Source organism: Lissotriton vulgaris, chromosome 7 (assembly GCF_964263255.1).
Source record: "Lissotriton vulgaris chromosome 7, aLisVul1.2, whole genome shotgun sequence".
In the NCBI taxonomy this organism is placed as follows: domain Eukaryota; kingdom Metazoa; phylum Chordata; class Amphibia; order Caudata; family Salamandridae; genus Lissotriton; species Lissotriton vulgaris.
In genome coordinates, this window is record NC_141695.1 from 1,757,477,258 (window position 1) to 1,757,494,629 (window position 17,372).

Sequence of the window (17,372 nt, forward strand, 5' to 3'; positions counted from 1 at the left end):
AATCTGATAACATTTATAACCAACTGTTCTTACTGTAACGTATATTGAAGCTCTTTTTTACAAATGTATTGGTATATGTGACCTAATTTTAAATGTACAATTTTTCTAAGATTTTAATTAATCAAGCAATAAAGATTACTTACATTGTGTTACACAAAATATTAAAGAAATCAAATGTTTACCTAATAGTGTTAGAAATCACTGGAGACTGACTGCTTCTCCAAGGTCTCATTAGGCTTACTGCAAGGTAGGACTTGGGACCCTAGCTGTTGTTTTAAATGTCAAATAGAGGAATAATCAGGTTTGAGTGGGACACTCAGGCTTCTGGGACCCGTTGCCACTGCCCTTGCTGCGCCAATAAGAAAGCCAAAGTGTGCTATTAAAATAAAACATGACTAGTTTGCATTATTACATTTTCAAGTTCAATCAATTACCTACTTTTGCCCCATTTTTACAAATACTCAGAACGAGGGTCTTACCAATTATGCAAACAGTGGAATTTCACATTCTTTTTTACATTACCTTCCTACTGTTTCTGCACCACATCTGTAATGCCAGTATCAACCCACACAACACCAGCATTAACTCAAAATGTATCAATGTATTGGTGGCGGCATCAAAACCGTCTTCAACATTAGATCTCTGTGCATTAGAGGCTCTGGTTACCTCTTCCTCTACAGATCAGCACTTCGTTAATAAGGTATCTAAACAACATCAACCATGAGAAAACATGAACATGCAGGTAGAGATACAAATATCAGCTGTACATCAACCTTAACACCACCCATCATTAACGCAACAAGAGAGCCACACACCACATCTTTCTCCAAGCTTGGGTTGATGACGTCAAGAAAATATATTGAAAGGCACCACCGACTACTCAAGCCCATCATTTCAGCATCTGAATAACCTAATAAGACAATCTATACCGACAAGGAAAATGAGAATATGTGTCCTGATATGAAAATAAATAGAAAGCACGCCAACTAATCGATGATCCTTGTACTTAATGAAACACCAATTGGTGCTAGAAAGTCTGGAATCAAACTTCTGTTTCTACAATACCTCAGCTCTCTTGACCACTAATAATTTGCCCATTCCCCATGAGTACACAGAGGACCTCTTACTCACCCAGGATGCGTGCTCCCCAGGTCGCGTGCATAGAGAGATGCGTGATACTGTTAGAAGTGTTACAGGTGTAGTTTCCAGAGTCCTGCTGTGTTAGGGGATTAATGAGAAGTTCTTTTCCTGTTTTCGCTAACGATTGCCCATTCAGAAGCCAAGAGTACTGTGCAGGAGGGGAAGATGCAGCCGTGCAAGTGAGAGTTAGAGTACCACCAGTCGTGTAAAATGGCTTCTCAGGGCTGACGGAGATGAGTGGGATGTCAGGTCCATCTGAAGCAGGCAAATTATAAGCAGATATTACAGGTATTCAATCAAACATCAATTAATCTATCCTCGCATAGTTTTAGAGTTTATGACATGTGAGCATCCGTGTGTCATTTTATTGTTCTACTACAAGGATGTCTGAGAAACTATTAAATATATGCTCCATGGAGTAAACTGGCATGTGCACTCTAGTTTATGTACAGCAATTCCTGATGCTAGCTAAGATGTTGGGTTCTATGGTACCCTGAAAGGAGGATTTGGAAGACCCTCTGATCACCTCTTAGAGCCAGAGGTAATCCAAGAGGTTTCCAACATCAACCTTATTTGCCTGACAATAGAAAAATGGATGGAGTATAAAATGAAAGACTATAAATCCTGGTTGAGAAAAGAGACATGTCTAACAGAGGATTGGGAGACAGGCACCATGTTGAGTAAATCAGTCACCTTCTGTATAATATATAACCAATATGTCCCTAGAACCCTTTCCTTACATGTGCAAAAGAAAGAGAATCCATGGCATCGAGTGCATCCAATAGGTGATTCAACCAGTCTTAATGTAAAGACAATGACAGCGGTTTGTGTTCAGCCTCAGAACTTTAACTTCTCCGGGAACGATTGTTTAGCATCACTCTCAATACCCTTAGCTGAATCAATCTGTAAGTGAGTTACTTTGTTTCAATGTATATTTAAAGAGTAGGCAATAATTGTGAAACAGGGACTTAGATTATTTCTGGGTTTGTGGAATGGATTATAATTTTGGACCAGGACAATAGGATTCAATGTATCTACAAAAGACTATGGGCCTAATTCATGTTTGCAGATGAGTTACTCCATCACAAATTTGACGGATATGACGTCCACCTTATTAAAAGTGCCACCACATATAATGCACTTGTAATAACACCAATGGGATATTTATTATGTTTGTGATGGAGTAACCCGTCCACCAAATTCTAAATCAGGGTCTAAGTATGTTGCCAACGTCAGATAAATTGTTTCAGTCTCTTATCATATTATCATACATTTGGAAATATACACATTTTATATTTAATGTGTAGAGTGAGGGCCTGGGACCCAGTCTAAAATACAAGAGTACAAGACCGCAGATAACCCCTTTTGGACATTTTCCACCCAAATGTATACTGCATCTAGTTGTGACTCATCAGAAGTGTTCTGCTCTATACCAAGACAAAAGTTTTATTTTACTTATACTGTGTTACCAAAATTGAAACCAAATTGGTGAACCCAAAAGGTCTGGCTTTGGATGCTGGACTGTTGATTTTTTTAATGATTGTTTTATCAAGTACTTTGTAAATATAACGAGTGGAAGGAGCTGCTGGACTGGCCATATAAAAAAAACCCCAAAAAACATTGAGTTCCAGTGAAAATATTTTTGGGCCTCCAAAATCACACACTGACATAGTAGTTCCGAGCACAGAAAAGGACCTAGTTTATGTGCGGATGTGCTCCTTGTGAAAGAGGACAATACTGTCACTTACAGTGAATTCAGCCAATGGTTGGAATAGGCTGACCCATAGCTCCATGTTGTATGCTGTAATGACTAGAAGAAAAATGTGAATGACAGAACAGGCCAAAGGACTGAAAACCTTTGAAAGTACATGAAATATTTTAGTAAACTAAAAAGGTATTGGCTAACACCAGACCTAAAAATAATGGCGCGTCAACCAAGTATTGACTTCCATTTCATGTCAATATTGAAAGTAAATTTCAAAGATTTTAGCAAAGAAGTAATTATATGTCTACAAACAGAATGACCTCAGTATTCCAAAGTAAAGCATTTTTTAACTTTTTCTCGCAAGAAAAAAACTGAATTGCTGGAGGTGTTCAATGGATCCATTGTGATTACAGGTAAAGGTGGAGAAGCATTAGTGACCTATCAAGGATGGCTGTAGGTACAAATGCAGTGACCAATCAGATCACAACAGATCTGTGCAGTGTTGGCTTTATGCCAAACATCATATGGGTCTATTAAACTTGGCTGCAGTCGCGTCCTACTGCATTAATGCATGAAGACCGTGCTACTTGTGATGCAACTGTAGAGGATCAGGAGAAGTGTGCAGAGGACCTCACTATGGAGAATGGTATTTCTCAGGCTGGAAAATGTGACAATGTACTTATATTATAATGAAAAGTAAACCAGTTCTACATTCTAAGTCACACTTACAGCTGACGGTGAGAGTGTAGGCGCTGCTGGAAGCGTTACTGACAGCATTGGATGCCCTGCAGGTGAAGTTGGTGCTGGTGTCAGACCTGGTGCAGGGAGACAAGGTGAGGATCTGGCTGTTATTGGTGAGGGAAATTCTTCCTCCGAGAGTAACAATTTTATCCTTCTGATACCACTGATAAACGGCTTCTGTTCCTGATGCATTGCAGAACAGAACCAGCGACCCGTTCTCTATGGGGGCTTGTGTCACTGCATGGATGAAAGGGACAGAAACTCTCTCTGCGGAGGATAAGAAGGAGCACAGGTAAATTACAATGGCTTAAATATGTTGAATAATGTTCAAGTTTTCTATCCATTTTCAAGTCCTAGTCTCAGTAATGTCGTGCAAAAGGGATTGATTACTCTGTAAAACCAGAAAAGGAAATCTGAGCTCCTTAAACAATGACCACATTGACAGTAATTGCTGCACAATACCTCCCACATAGTGCATGTGTGTCATTCAGCACTGAAGAGCAATCACTATGTTGAAAATGGTCATCCACAGTTTTTTAAAGTCTAAAGTCAACCACTGCAAGACCCTACTCATCTCCAAGCAGGAGCCCTGCCAGTGCATCTACCACACTACTGCTTGGATCATCTATCACACAGATGTCTTCTCAACACCTCAACCTTCACCCTCTGGGCAGCTTCAATTCAAAACATTCCTGATATCTACTTAAATGAGGATGCTCTACTTTGTACTCTGGCTTCATTACCCACTAGTTTTTTTAGGCACAGGATGAAGTATTTTGGCCAAAATCACAAGATGTTGAGCTGACCCCGATACTCGAACCAGTTCCCCGGTTCCAAAGTTGGTAGCTCTGGCTGTTATTCCACATCTTCTTACAATACATCTTCTTAACCCTCAGGAAATATGTATTTGGTGTCGGAGTTGAATACACATGAGTCTATAAGGCTAAATGATATGTTAGATATAATTTGGTTGGTAATTGCAATCGTATATTTAAGTAACAATTGTATTCCAGAGATATAGGTTTGCGACCCAAGGCTTTCATGCAGAAAAGTGCCAAAATAGAAGGATTGTATAGCCTACACCATAGCTTCCATTATTGGTCCCTCTGCAGCAATAATACTGATGACAGAAAAAGCTACTTATCTGTATTCTGACAGTTTATAGTGACAGATTAGTGTTCTGATGGCATGTTATAAACCTGGTTTAAATTGGAATTATAAGCTGAAACCTGCGGTAAACACAACGGATGGGAGAGACTCAACAGAATACATCTGAAGAAAGTCACTCGCTGTACTGAAGTTTTACCTGACAATATATACATTGTGTGAGGTACCATAAGCCACTTCTGCATTCTTGGAAAAGCATCTGAGTTGTAAATAACAAGCACAGTCATCTGATAAGGGGGATACAGGTGGCTTTCGATCTCAGGGAGAGCTAGTGTGAGCCAGTGTGTATGTGTCCAGCTGTCCGGTGTGGGAAGCGTGTGATGGGAAGCGTGTGATCACTATGTGTGGTGTGCATGTCGTGTCCTGATTGGTTGAGTGTATCTATCTACATGTGGCATTTAGCTCAGTGGTATTTTGGGGAGCACGTGCCCCAGGCCAAACGTGTTTTATTGGGGCCAAATTCCACTGAACTGTTTGTGGTGCAACTGCCTATCAGTGGGATCGATCAGGGTTTTCCCTGAGAGTGCATTTGTCTTTGGGCTAAGTGAGACCCCACCTTTGACCTGTTACTGGATAGGCATGGGCGTAGGTTGCAGGGCCTGTCTGACCATGTATTTCTGACTCAGGGTTGATGGGGAGATCACCTTGGGTGAATCTGACAGCAAGGATACGAGTTTTTTCCTATTTCTACAAATAATGGAGAGGTCATTGATATAATTTTTATCGGCAAGCCCAGTATTGTGCATACAGATGTCATAGCGTATATCAATATTGTCTTTGCTGATATTGACATTGTTATGCCTGATAAGATCATGGTGTATTGTGACGTTGCTTCTACTGGTATCAAAATTGTTATGAATGCTTAGATTATGGCAAACATGAACATTTCTTGTACTGGTGTCAACATTGTTGTGCAGGCATAGACAATGGCATACATTGACACTGCATTTATCGATATTGCCATTTTCGGGCCTGTATATATCATGGTATACATTGACATTGTATTCACCCATACAAACATTTTCATTAAAGCTCATATGCCAAAATTGTTAGTACTTACTACATTAGGAAGTTTTGACTTCTTTGGACTTAGGGATAGAGGGAAGCAATGATTGAGAAAAATGCCTGGGCTAGCAGAAAAGGAAAAAGTGATGGGTAGACTGCTTGAATTAATCTCTGGAAAATGTATTTGTTGAACCTGGAATATCAGGCAAAATAATGATTGGCCGGAATGTAGTATAAATAATTATCATTGGCTAAGATAAATTCAAGCATTTGTCGATCACTTGTTTTCCTCAGTGATAGAGAAATAAACATTGTATTCCTTGTTTCAGCTTTCCCGGTGGCGCAGGTCTTCGAAAACAACAATGTGCACAGACTTTTTTCACTCTATCTCAGTGATATGCCTCAATGTCTCCAGCAAGCTCGCAATTTTCCACCAAAAGTTGCCTCCCATAACATACATACACTGTTATACGCAGACGATATCGTTATATTAGATTTAACACCATTTGGACTACAAAGCAATCTCCAGGCACTGAACAAATACACAGAGGAAAATGACTTAATCCCTAACATTACCAAAACAAAAAAAGTTTCTTTTTCAGGAAAGAAAAAGAGTTCTAAATATAACTGGACCCTTGGGGGAGACAAGGTGGAAGAAGTAAATGAAAACACCTATCTAGGCAGGATCTTCACCAAGTCTACACGCTGGAGCCCTCGCAAGACTATACGCAACGTCAGGACACAGGCATTTCTCTTCTCCGCTCAATGTATATAGTGTTAAGATACCGCCTGTACTATCATATGCCTTGGAATATATCCCCATAACCAGTGGAACTTCCTAGACCTAAAAGAAGGAAAAATATTACGGAGACTAATGAAGGTGTCACAAGCCGTTCCAGTACAAGCTCTTCGCCTCGAGTTCTCATTAACCAGCTCCTATTCTCGAGGAATTGCTAATGTCATCAGGTGGGCATATAATCTCCTGCACGCCGAGGAAGGAACTCTTCGATCTCTGCTCAAAACAGAAACAATTGATAGTGACTCATCCAAACACGTTTTTAAGAAAAACATGTCAGTTGCCTTTAAGCTAGCGGAGATTAATATCGATTTGCTGCTAGCTTGGACACCATCCCAACTTAAACTCTTTTTGAAACATTTCACCTCAAGGCTGAGCTTTGATCTAGACCTTTTGCATTGTTCTAAACTATCTACATATACGAATTTCACTGAAACTATAACTAAGCATGGGCGAATTTTGCGGATCTCGCGTTCGCAAATTTTGCGGATTTGCGAACTCGCAATCCGCAAAATCCGCGAATTCTCGCGAATTTGCTGATTTTTTTTTTTTGTGTTCGCGCGGGTTTCTGCCAGTTCGCGAGGGTTTTGTACAATTTCGCAAACGCGAACTTACCTGTCGGGTCGCAAGTTTTGCGAACTTGTTGTTTCTACGTGTCCAGCCTGTTTGGGACACTCTTCTTCATCACTGCCACCCTCTGTCACCACTGCCACTCTCTGACTACTCATGCCACCCTCTGGCCCACCCATGCCACCCTCTGTTTCATCACAGCACCCTCTGGTTGTCCAGTGTACATTAATGTGGCAAAGCAAAGCACACCTTCCCTGCCTCAAGTGACCTGAATTAATTTGGGGCTGATTAATGTGTCACAGAATATTTTTTTAGCTGGCACCTGCTTCCTTAGTGCTTCCTGATTAGTGATCTTTTGCACTTGCTAAGTGCTTTCATTGTTGCAAAATTAGTTACAACACCTGCCCTGCCCCAACTGACAATAATGAATTAGGGGCTGATTAATGTGTCACTGTTGGATTTGAACTTCCAGCCTGGCTCCTGCTTGTCTCCCTTAGCTGTAATTCAGGACCTTTGTGGCATATGTGTAACTATTCTGAGGGTCAGAGCAGGGTCACATAATAGTTGCAAGTAGGCAACTGAACTCTGGAGGGGCCCCTCAGGAAGCACTACAGGAAATGGCTACTAATGATGAGCTTGAACTTTTGAACCTGGTAAGTAGTTTCAGTTTTGCTAAGATCGTATTTCTGCAATTTAGCGCTTATTCGCGGGGCGCGAAGTTGAACTGGGAAGCCGCGAACTCACGCGAACAGTGCGAGCAAGCCATAAAATCCGCTGCTCGCGGATTTTGCGGGAAATTCGCGAATCTCGCGGATTGCAAATTTACCGAAAATCCGCAAAATCCGCGAGCGGAACGGATTTTCCGCCCATGCTTAACTATAACATACAAGAAAACTCAACAGTACATTGCTTTCAACCTAAATAATTCTGTCAGGAGAGCGATTGTTCTGTTCTGGTTCGGTATTTTACCAGTTAAAACTGTAACAGCCAAATGGCACTTAAGGGAAAACTCTAAATGTAATCTGTGTAATGTAGGAGAGCAAGATGTCGAGCATCTAATGTTTGCCTGTTTAAAGCCAAAGGTGGTAACGGCAAGAAAGCAGTATTTGCAAGCCGCATACATTAAATGTAGGATTAACTCAGCAAAGGAACTGATCACTCTATGTAAATTCCCGCCAAATGAATTTGTTTGTTATAACTTTTATAAATTTTTTAAATCTTTTTCAACATTGTATTAGCACAAGAAATTTTACTATTGTAAATAACCTGTATTTTATGTTAAAATATTTGTGGTCCTCAGTTGAGTACCAAAGAAAATAAAAATAAACTTGAAACTTGAAACTTGAACGGACTGCATGATGAATCGTTTGACCATATCGGCTGCAGTTGCCCAGTTTTACTTGATTAATAAAAAGCGGGAATGCAACAAACTGGGTATTACCTCATGCCAGTAGGCCATTATCACTTCCCTCAATCCCGACAACACCACCTTGAACATCCTGTTGGCTTAAATGATCGCTCTAGCCGTTAAGAAGATGTGCTGCCTAAGGGCTCGATCGAGTGTCTCCAACCTATGGACCTTAGCGGATTACCTGCTGGGGCCTTCAATATAAAGGCACAGTCATTCTTCTAAATCATTGCATGGTTTAAGAAAGCGCAGTGCATGCCTTTGAGTGGTTGCGGCGTTTAAAAAACACTGAGTGTATTCTTGACATTTTAGTCATTGGATGCTGCGAGCCCTGGCCTCTCAAATTATCACTATCTGTGCCCAACTAAGGGATCTACTTGTAGCCTTCTTTTCACTTTAACCATTGCTGTTTGCCCTTAGACCTTTTTACCTGCTGGCGTGCACCCCCTTTTGTTATTTTAATGTTGCATTTGTGCTGAGTGATTTCTACCTCTGCCCAAATTTTTGGTGCTGCCATTGCTCCCCTTTACCTGGAACTTTTCACCCTATTGTGGACTTTTTTCTTTTGGATTGTCTGTTGCTCAAATATCAGACTTGTGTTCGAATTCTAGGGCATTCTCTAAGGGCTAATTGCTTGGAGACTCCATCTATGAATAGTGGTTTCTAATATTCTGCTATTGCACTTGTCATCATATTCAAACCAACAAGCTTTCTCCATTTTTCTTTTTAACTTGACGTTGCCACTTGCCACTACTAACAATACCTTTGCTTCTAGGTGCTTACAATAGCTATTATTGTGTCTTGTCATTGTTGACAAAAGTAGTTATTTTTTTGCACTTTGTTTTAATCAATATGTTTTATTTTATTTTTCTATCTCGATGTCGTGTTTAACATGTATTGCAACTAGTAGCAATGTTCTTCCCTCAAGGAAGTGTATAATAGTCTTTACGTGCTTTTTAGTTGTAGGCAAAAGTGGTAATATGTACTGCAAAGTGCACTTTGCAACTAGGGATAAGCTCATAACTTAGCTGATTGTCATAAGACTACAAAACACATAGGCTTACTTTTAAGGTCTCGCCAAGGCAGCGCATATGCTGTCTCTTTGAGACTTGCTGTAACTACTCTGTGGGCTTAGAGCACGTCCAACGCTTTTCCTTCGTTCCTTGTAGTGCCCTAAGTAAAATCTTGCTTTTCAATGGTGACTTTATTTTATTTGTCTCTCCTTTTGGTGTTTGGTTCCCTCCCATGGAGCCTGCCCCTGTTAAGTGTACTCTTTCTCTTTTGTTTATATAGTTTTGTTTTGCCACACGTTTTTTTCTTTGAGTTTGGCTCAAGTTCTAGGATTGTAGTTTTTTTTAACTTTGACTAAAGGCGCTCATCTGATGACATCTTTAGTATATAAACACACATAGTAGTTTTTATTTACAAACCTCTATTTTCTATCACTTCCCTCAGCTTGTGTTTGTTAATTTTTCTATTTTAGCTTTTCATTCAAAACAAAGGTGGAGTTGATGCCGAGACTCGAACACACATCATTATGTAGCGCAACCTCTACCTGAATGTATTCAATTGCTTTACATGAGCGCACAGGAGATGAAATAATTTGCACTGAATTGTGAGACGATGCTGAGACTCAAACCTGGCTCCTTCAAATCCAAAGTCAGCAGCTCTGGATTTATGATCACATCCTCTCTCCAATTATTACCTTGGGAGACAGTCATTTTAAGGTCAGGCAGATTATATGGGTGTTAGAAGGTAGTTCTGACACTATGGGCCGCCCAAATTGTTTGCTTTTGGAGCACCTAATTAATTGTTGAGCTTTTACTGCGAGGGAGCCTCATAAGTTGGGACTCTCCCACAGTTAACTCCTATTGAAAGAGACTGCATGGGGATTTTACTGGTGTCCCCCTGGCATGACCAGGCCACTGCACAGCAGTTGGAGTAAGGGACACCGGGCTGGTTACATGCAGATACAGGTGTACATGCGTGTGCACATGTGTAAGGGCTGTGCAGGGGAGATTCCTAGCGTGCGCAGTACAGGAGCAGCTACAAAGTAAATGGTGTGGCAGGACTTATGCAGAATTGGGTGGTGACATGGAATAGGCTTTATACACTGGGAAGGAACATGCCAGGGAAAGTCAGTGTGTCTTACTGTTTTTTACTTCATTATTTCCCTATGGGCGTGTGGAGCCCATGGGCTAGAGTAACTTTCATAAGGTCTACAGATTCCAGACTGTCCACTTTAACTGATGTGAAAAGGAGTATTCTGCAGAGTCCAACGTCATTTTTGTGCTGCTTTTGGGTCATCCAGAAGTGTCACATTTCTCTGAGTCAGCCATAACCAGGGCCTGGCTGAGGGCTGACCTTAGCAGGTTGGATTGATAACCTTTCTCCCACAAGCTAAGTCCTCCTCTACCCGTAGAGAAGATGGGTGGGGCTACCGGCTCATCCATCAGCAGCTATCACTGGGTGCCAGGCTCCAGGCTGCACCAAGGAGGGATGGCAGCGAGGGGAGAAGGGGCTTTTTCAGAGACCATGTGGCAAGAGACCCAGGAGGACGCCATTTTGAACAAACCCAGAGGCAGGGCAGGGAGGAGGGAGCAGGGGCAGTGAAGTGATGTGTCGCTGTGTAATAGGGCAAACATAGACTTCCTGCCAGTCCCCTACTCAACTTTCAAAAAGTGGTTGCACAGGAAGAGAAGCTCTCTCTGGGGTGTGGTCTGCTCTGGCAGAGGCTGCTGGAGCCTAGCACAATGGGCAGTTGGAAGGAGGAACCCTCTGACTGCTCCAGAATCTTGAACAGCGCCATGAGAGGGGTGAACAACCTTTACAATGCAACTTTTACCACGCAGTGCCTTTACAACGCGGTATTTACAACGCAAACCATTACAACGCATTGCGCTGGGGGCTGCTCTATGATAGGGAATAAGTTTAATTTACTATCCAACACCTTCCCTAGTGTCCATGGGGACTGGTGTTGGAATAGTAAATTACACTTTTCACTATCCAGCACCCCAAAGCGCTATGCGTTGTAATGGTTTGCGATGTAAAAACCGCGTTGTAAAGGCATGCGTGGTAAAAGCATGCGTTATAATGTCATACATCCCATGAGAGGAGTCCAGGACCAGTGTGCAGCAGTCTGGGCCTCTGCGCAAGCAGGAGAGAGGCGCAGGAGGAGAGCCAGGCGAAAGGCTGGCGCAGGGAGCCAGTGAAAACAGCTCCCTGCTTAATCCCCCTTCTGTGAGACCCAGAGGGCGTAAGAGAGTGCTCCCAGTGGCTGGGTAGCACCACCAGGAGCAGGAAGAGGCCAAGATCATCAAAATGTATGAGAAGTAAAAGGAAGGGGTGCCATCGCGCCCCCGGGAGAGGTCTCTGGGGGCCCGAGATCCCAACTCCGGGCCCCGAAGTGAAGTCGGGGTGCGCCGTTGCGCACCTCATGAAGATACCCACGCGGGGTGCCAGGAGCCCACCCTGGCCCCTGCCAAATGTGAGGCCGGGGAGCGCCATCATGAAGATGTGTGAGGGGGAGGGCCCCGGATCCCAACACCGGGCCCGCTGAAGTCGGAGTGCGCCAGTGCATACCCCATGAAAATATGCCGAAGGGGCCCAGAGCGTCATCCCTGAAGAGAGAAAAGACCAGTCGGGGAGCGGCATCGCACTCCCCGCACTCAGGGCGCCAGGAGTCCACCCTGGCCCCAAAGACTCAGGAGGGAGGGGAGCACCGTCGAGACCCCTTGAAGATATCCGGGGGCCTGGAACCCCATCTCCGGGCCCCTTGGGAAAAGAGGATGCCGGGGGAGTGCAGCCTCACTCCCCCGAGGACAGGAGCAGTCCAGTGCGTCTGCCTGCCAGCGCGGGCAGGCCGGAACATCGATGCCGGCTCCTGCAGCAGCACAGGAGGGTGCTGGCCGAGCAGGGAGCCGGCGGGGGCAGCAGGGGGTGGGCTCCCCAGGCTGCCCACCAACGTGTGGACCCCCACCAGGAAGAGACAAGGTGGGACCGGGCCCTTCAAAAAGAAGAGCGCCCGGAATGGGCTCCCCGAGCCGCAGGGAACACTCACCTGGGGGTCCGGGCGGGACCAGGAACCCCACCGAGGCGAGAATGCGGCAGAGAACCGCCAGCACCACAAGTGCCGCTCTTCCTGGCACAGCGGGAGAGCCGCTCATCCAATATTCAAGAAAATGGAAGAAGCGCCCCATAATGCCAGTCGGAGCCTGCAAGGAAAAGCAGCGTTTGCGGTGGCCCCAGGAGAACGGGGTCACCAACAAGTGAGTGCAAAGGTGCTGGGGGAGCTGCTGGAGAAGCGCACCCTCCCCCGCAGCAGGAAGAGAAGTCCCTCCCTAAGTCACTTAGGGCCAGATATAGGAAGGCTATTACCGTTCGGTAACGGTCGAAATTAACGAATTTCGGCCGTTACCGACCGGTAATAGGCTTTTCTGATTTAGGGGCCGAAATTAACGATTCCGTAATTTACCGAATCGGTAATTTAAGGAATCGGTAAATTACCAATTTCTTAAATACCGATTCAGTAAATTACCGAATTCCTAATGTAGGGAGCACTTAAATGAGTGCTTATCCCATGTTAGGATTCGTTATTTACCACCAACTACAAGTTGGTGGTAAATAACGAAAACACCCCAAAAAGCAATTGTATGCAAATTGCTTCAGTGTCATGTTGCAGACATACATGCCCTTAGGGCATGTATGTCTGCAACATGTGCACCAATACACAATTGAGGGGTGCAATAGGGTGTCAAAGTGACACCCTGCCACCCTTCAATCTTTTCCCCCTTTTACTGAATCGGTATTTACCGATTCGGTAATTGACATTCATTCCTATAGGCCTCCAGGCCCATAGGAATGAATGGCAATTACCGAATCGGTAAATACCGATTCGGTAAATACCGATTCTTAATGATTCGGTAATTTTTACTGAATGATTTGCTACATAGCACTTACCGATTCGAAAATACCCAATCGGTAAAATTCTGTATTTCCAAATCGGTAAATGCTATTGTCCTACATCTGGCCCATAGTGACTTGAAAAGATAGCCCCTCAAGGGCTCAGCCAGCATTTAACAACTTCTGGGCTGGAACTTTTGTTCTACAGCTGAGGGTGTATTGAAAAGTGCATCAAGGAGTAAAGGATATCTGGAGAAGGGCATCCCCTGGAGGTGAAGAGGTGTAATTACACCAGAAATGCTTTTACTAATATTATTTCTTTTACAGGGACTGAAGGTCACAAGTGAAAGGTGATGTCATAAGCAAAGTGGGGTTACGTTGCCAGACATTCCTGCTAGGGTGTCTGGCTGTTTATGAGTAATCCTGTGATTTCATCTGTGATGCCTTTAGGGGCTAGAATTGCAATACATTCTAATAATCCACAAATGTGATGAGTACTGTCAATCTAAAGTGATGCGTAAAAATGTATTTTGCTGCTGAGCTTAGGTGAAGAACCCAGATTGCTAGCTCTTCAGATGTAGAGGTGTATACTTCATGGTCAGTAGAAAATGCTCAGTCAGGGTTGTGTGTCACCAAGACAGGGTTACCTATTTTAAATGCTTGTTGAGATAATGGGGGGGGGGTCGCCACTGGGATGGTGCCAGTGCTCAGGGCCATTGCTCCAGGTTATGTTCAACAACTGCATTGGGGGCAAAATGATGTGCATACATGGGAGTGGTGGTACTAGACCCCACCCCCCCTACGGGAGGGGTGGAGATGGTATGCAATGTCACAAAGTAACTCCAACAGCTAATGTATATTTGTAAATTGGTGCATAGTATTCAGTAGTGTGTGTCTTTAATAAACATACTCTTACTTTTATAAAGCAAACTACACACTGGACAATCAATTATTGAGCGTTATTTCTGCGCACCTGCAAATAGCGATTACTAGCCCACACCACCTCCCTTGAGTAAGCCTCAGACTGCTCTGCAACGATACCCTCTGAGAGTCATGCACTACAATTGGGTGTTTGGTTCCCAGTGAATGATAAATGTAGTCATGTTATTTGAGCAGGCCTCACAGATGCTGCCTCGTTTTCCAACACTTTCTCATTACGCAGGGGGCAACCCAAGTAACCCTACGGCATCTGGGTAAAATACATATTCAATAAAGAAAGTGATGCCTAGGAAAAAATAGTCAATCAATTAAAGGCTAGAGATAAATGAATTATCCCTTCCTGTCCTAATTTAATCACATCAAAAAAATCTGTGTTTTCTACTTATCTGCAACCAATGTCAAACTAATGATAGTTATATGTCATTTTTAGGTCGAGTTATTTATAACTCGAAACCTATTGGGGCTAAACTAAGAGCTAAACTAATGCGGATTTCCAGAGGTGCATGTGGTCTCGTGACCACGCTTCTATCCGCCTGCCTGCCTGCCTCGCATCACCACATCAAAGCCAGCCATCTGTTGCTTCCCCAGCGTGGTGCCGCCAGCAGCTTCACTTGAAAGGGATCTGCTCCGCCCCCTGCTGCATCAAAGGCTTTCATTTCGCGGCCGCGTTTATTTACTTTCATTTCGCGGCCGCGTTTTTTCTGCCCCTGTTGCCGTGTCTCGCATTTCTCCTCCCCACAGCAATGCCAAGAGTTTGTTTCCCTCGGCTGCGATCTCGCCGGTATACGTGGTTTCAGCTTTCACTTCCTTCAGCCCTCTCTGCTATACAGAAATAAAATTAGTAGGGTAGCTCCACTTTACGTCATATTTATTTTTGGTGTATATAAGAATACGTCCACATCACTTTCACGGCCGCTAGGCCATGTCTCGCATTTCTCCTCTCCCCTCCCAGTGTACTTTCATTTCACATCCACAACAATGGCGCTTGCCGCCCGCAGCCCAATCTGGTCCCGGGTGCTATGCGTTATTTAGGTTTCAGGCCCGCTTTTAAAATAACATGGGATTTCAGGACCGCTTTGTTTGTTCGAGCACTTAAGCAGAGCAGCTATTAAGAAAAGCGCTTGTATTATGCGAACCCAGCTCTCAACAATACTGAGCGCTCCACTACCCCTTCTCCCCACCGCCTCTGCAGGCTTGAATAACAGTAAGACATGCCCAGTCTGCTGCCCACCGCTTTTGTCTGTGTGCCTCATTACCAGCGCCCCACTGTCAGCTGTCTCCACGGTAATGCTGAGGCTCAGTGGGCCAAGCATTCCACAGTTAAGTGGTGCCTAGTGCCACCGCACCTCCAGCACCAGGGCCGTGTGCATCATGATGCAGTACCCCACAGGTAACTGTACCCTGGCACTGCCCTCTTGTGCACTGGGGCCTTGTGCTGAGGACGCGCTGCGACGATCTTTACTCAACGTTAAGCGCCTCGGAAGCTCCTTACAGCTCTCACCTCAAGCTGCCCTCCTAGTGCTTAATTTGTAACAAAGGAAGTGACAGTGTTTTGATCAGGCAGCAGCTTTACACTGTATGTTTGTTTTTTTAAATGTGCGTAACAGAGAGCACATAAACCGAATTTTAATAGTGATTTGGCTACAGCCACTTGAAAGCGGCCGTAGCCAAGCCATTATTAAATTTCAGTTTATGTGCTCTCTCCCTGTTACGCAAACTAACAAAAGAATTATAGAGTATGAAGCTGCTGCCTGATCACAACACCGGCACTTCCTTTGTTACAAATTAAGCACTAGTAGGGCGGCTGTCACTGCGTGTTTGCAGCTATACACAAATAAAATTAGTAGAGTAGCTCCACTTTAGGTCATATTTATTTTTGGTGTGTATAAAAATACGTACACAATCACAGGCTACTAAGCACAATCAGACATTAAAACCTAGTTTCCAAACTCGCTCATTGGCAGTTTTGCCCTTTAAACAACATCGCCTCCCCCATTTGAACAATTTATGTGCTCTGTGTTAGGAAGGCTAAAAAAACATGCTGTGTAAAGCTGATGCCTACTGAGAGCCCAGGCAAGAAGCCGGGGTGCTTTTCAAGAATCCATCTAATGTTACTTATGTCACTCTTTCTTTTCAACAGAATTTGTTTGAACCTGTTTCCCACAGCTCCCACCAGTGCGCATAGTCTCTCGCTTTCTTTCTCTCTGTCTCTCCTGCTCTCTTTCTCTCTCTCCCCCTCTCTCGCCCTCTCTCTCTCACTCTTTCCCTTTCTATCTCTCTCTTTCTCTACCTCCCTCTCTCTCTCTTTATCTCTCCTCACACTTTCTGTCTCTCCCGTTCTCTGTTTCTCTCTGGCTCTCTCTCCCCCTCTCTGGCTCTCTCTACTCCCCTCTCTAGCTCTCCCTCCCCACTCTCTCTTTCTCAGTCTTTCCCTTTCTCTCCCTCCCTCTCTCTCTTTCACTCTCTCCCGCTCTCTCTTTTCCCCTCCTTCTATTTCCCTCCCTCCCTCCCTCTATACCTTCTCTCTCCCCCTTTTCTCTCTCTCTCTCTCTCTCTCTCTATCTCTCTTCCCTCTCTCTCACTCTCTCCTTTCTCTCTCATCTGTTGATTGTCCTCCCCACACACAACCCCCAAACACATCCCCACACACACACACAACCCCACACACACACAACCCCACCACACACAACCCCACCACACACAACCCCACCACACACAACCCCACCACACACAACCCCCCACACACAACCCCCACACACAACCCCCACACACAACCCCCCACACACACCCCACACACACACACACAACCCCCCCCCCACACACACACAACCCCACACACACCCAACCCCACACACACACACAACCCCACACACACAATCCCCCCACACACACACACACCCCACACACACCCCCACACCCCTCCACACCCCCAACCCCCCCACACACACAACCCACCCCACACACAACCATCTATCGATCTATCTATTGACCTAACTCTA

The 17,372-nt window shown here is 44.3% G+C and overlaps 1 protein-coding gene across 1 annotated transcript in view; it reads right to left on the reverse strand.

Annotated features, from left to right (window-relative positions):
• The window catches only part of LOC147706596 (cell adhesion molecule CEACAM5-like), a 243,221-nt gene that overhangs the window by 141,686 nt on the left and 84,163 nt on the right, over positions 1–17,372 (reverse strand). The window contains exons 3-4 of the mRNA XM_086933087.1: positions 3,575–3,853; positions 1,132–1,395 (exon numbers count right to left, since the gene is read on the reverse strand). Of these exons, the coding sequence (XP_086789213.1) occupies positions 1,132–1,395; positions 3,575–3,853 (543 nt within the window). The remainder of the gene's footprint in view (positions 1–1,131; positions 1,396–3,574; positions 3,854–17,372) is intronic.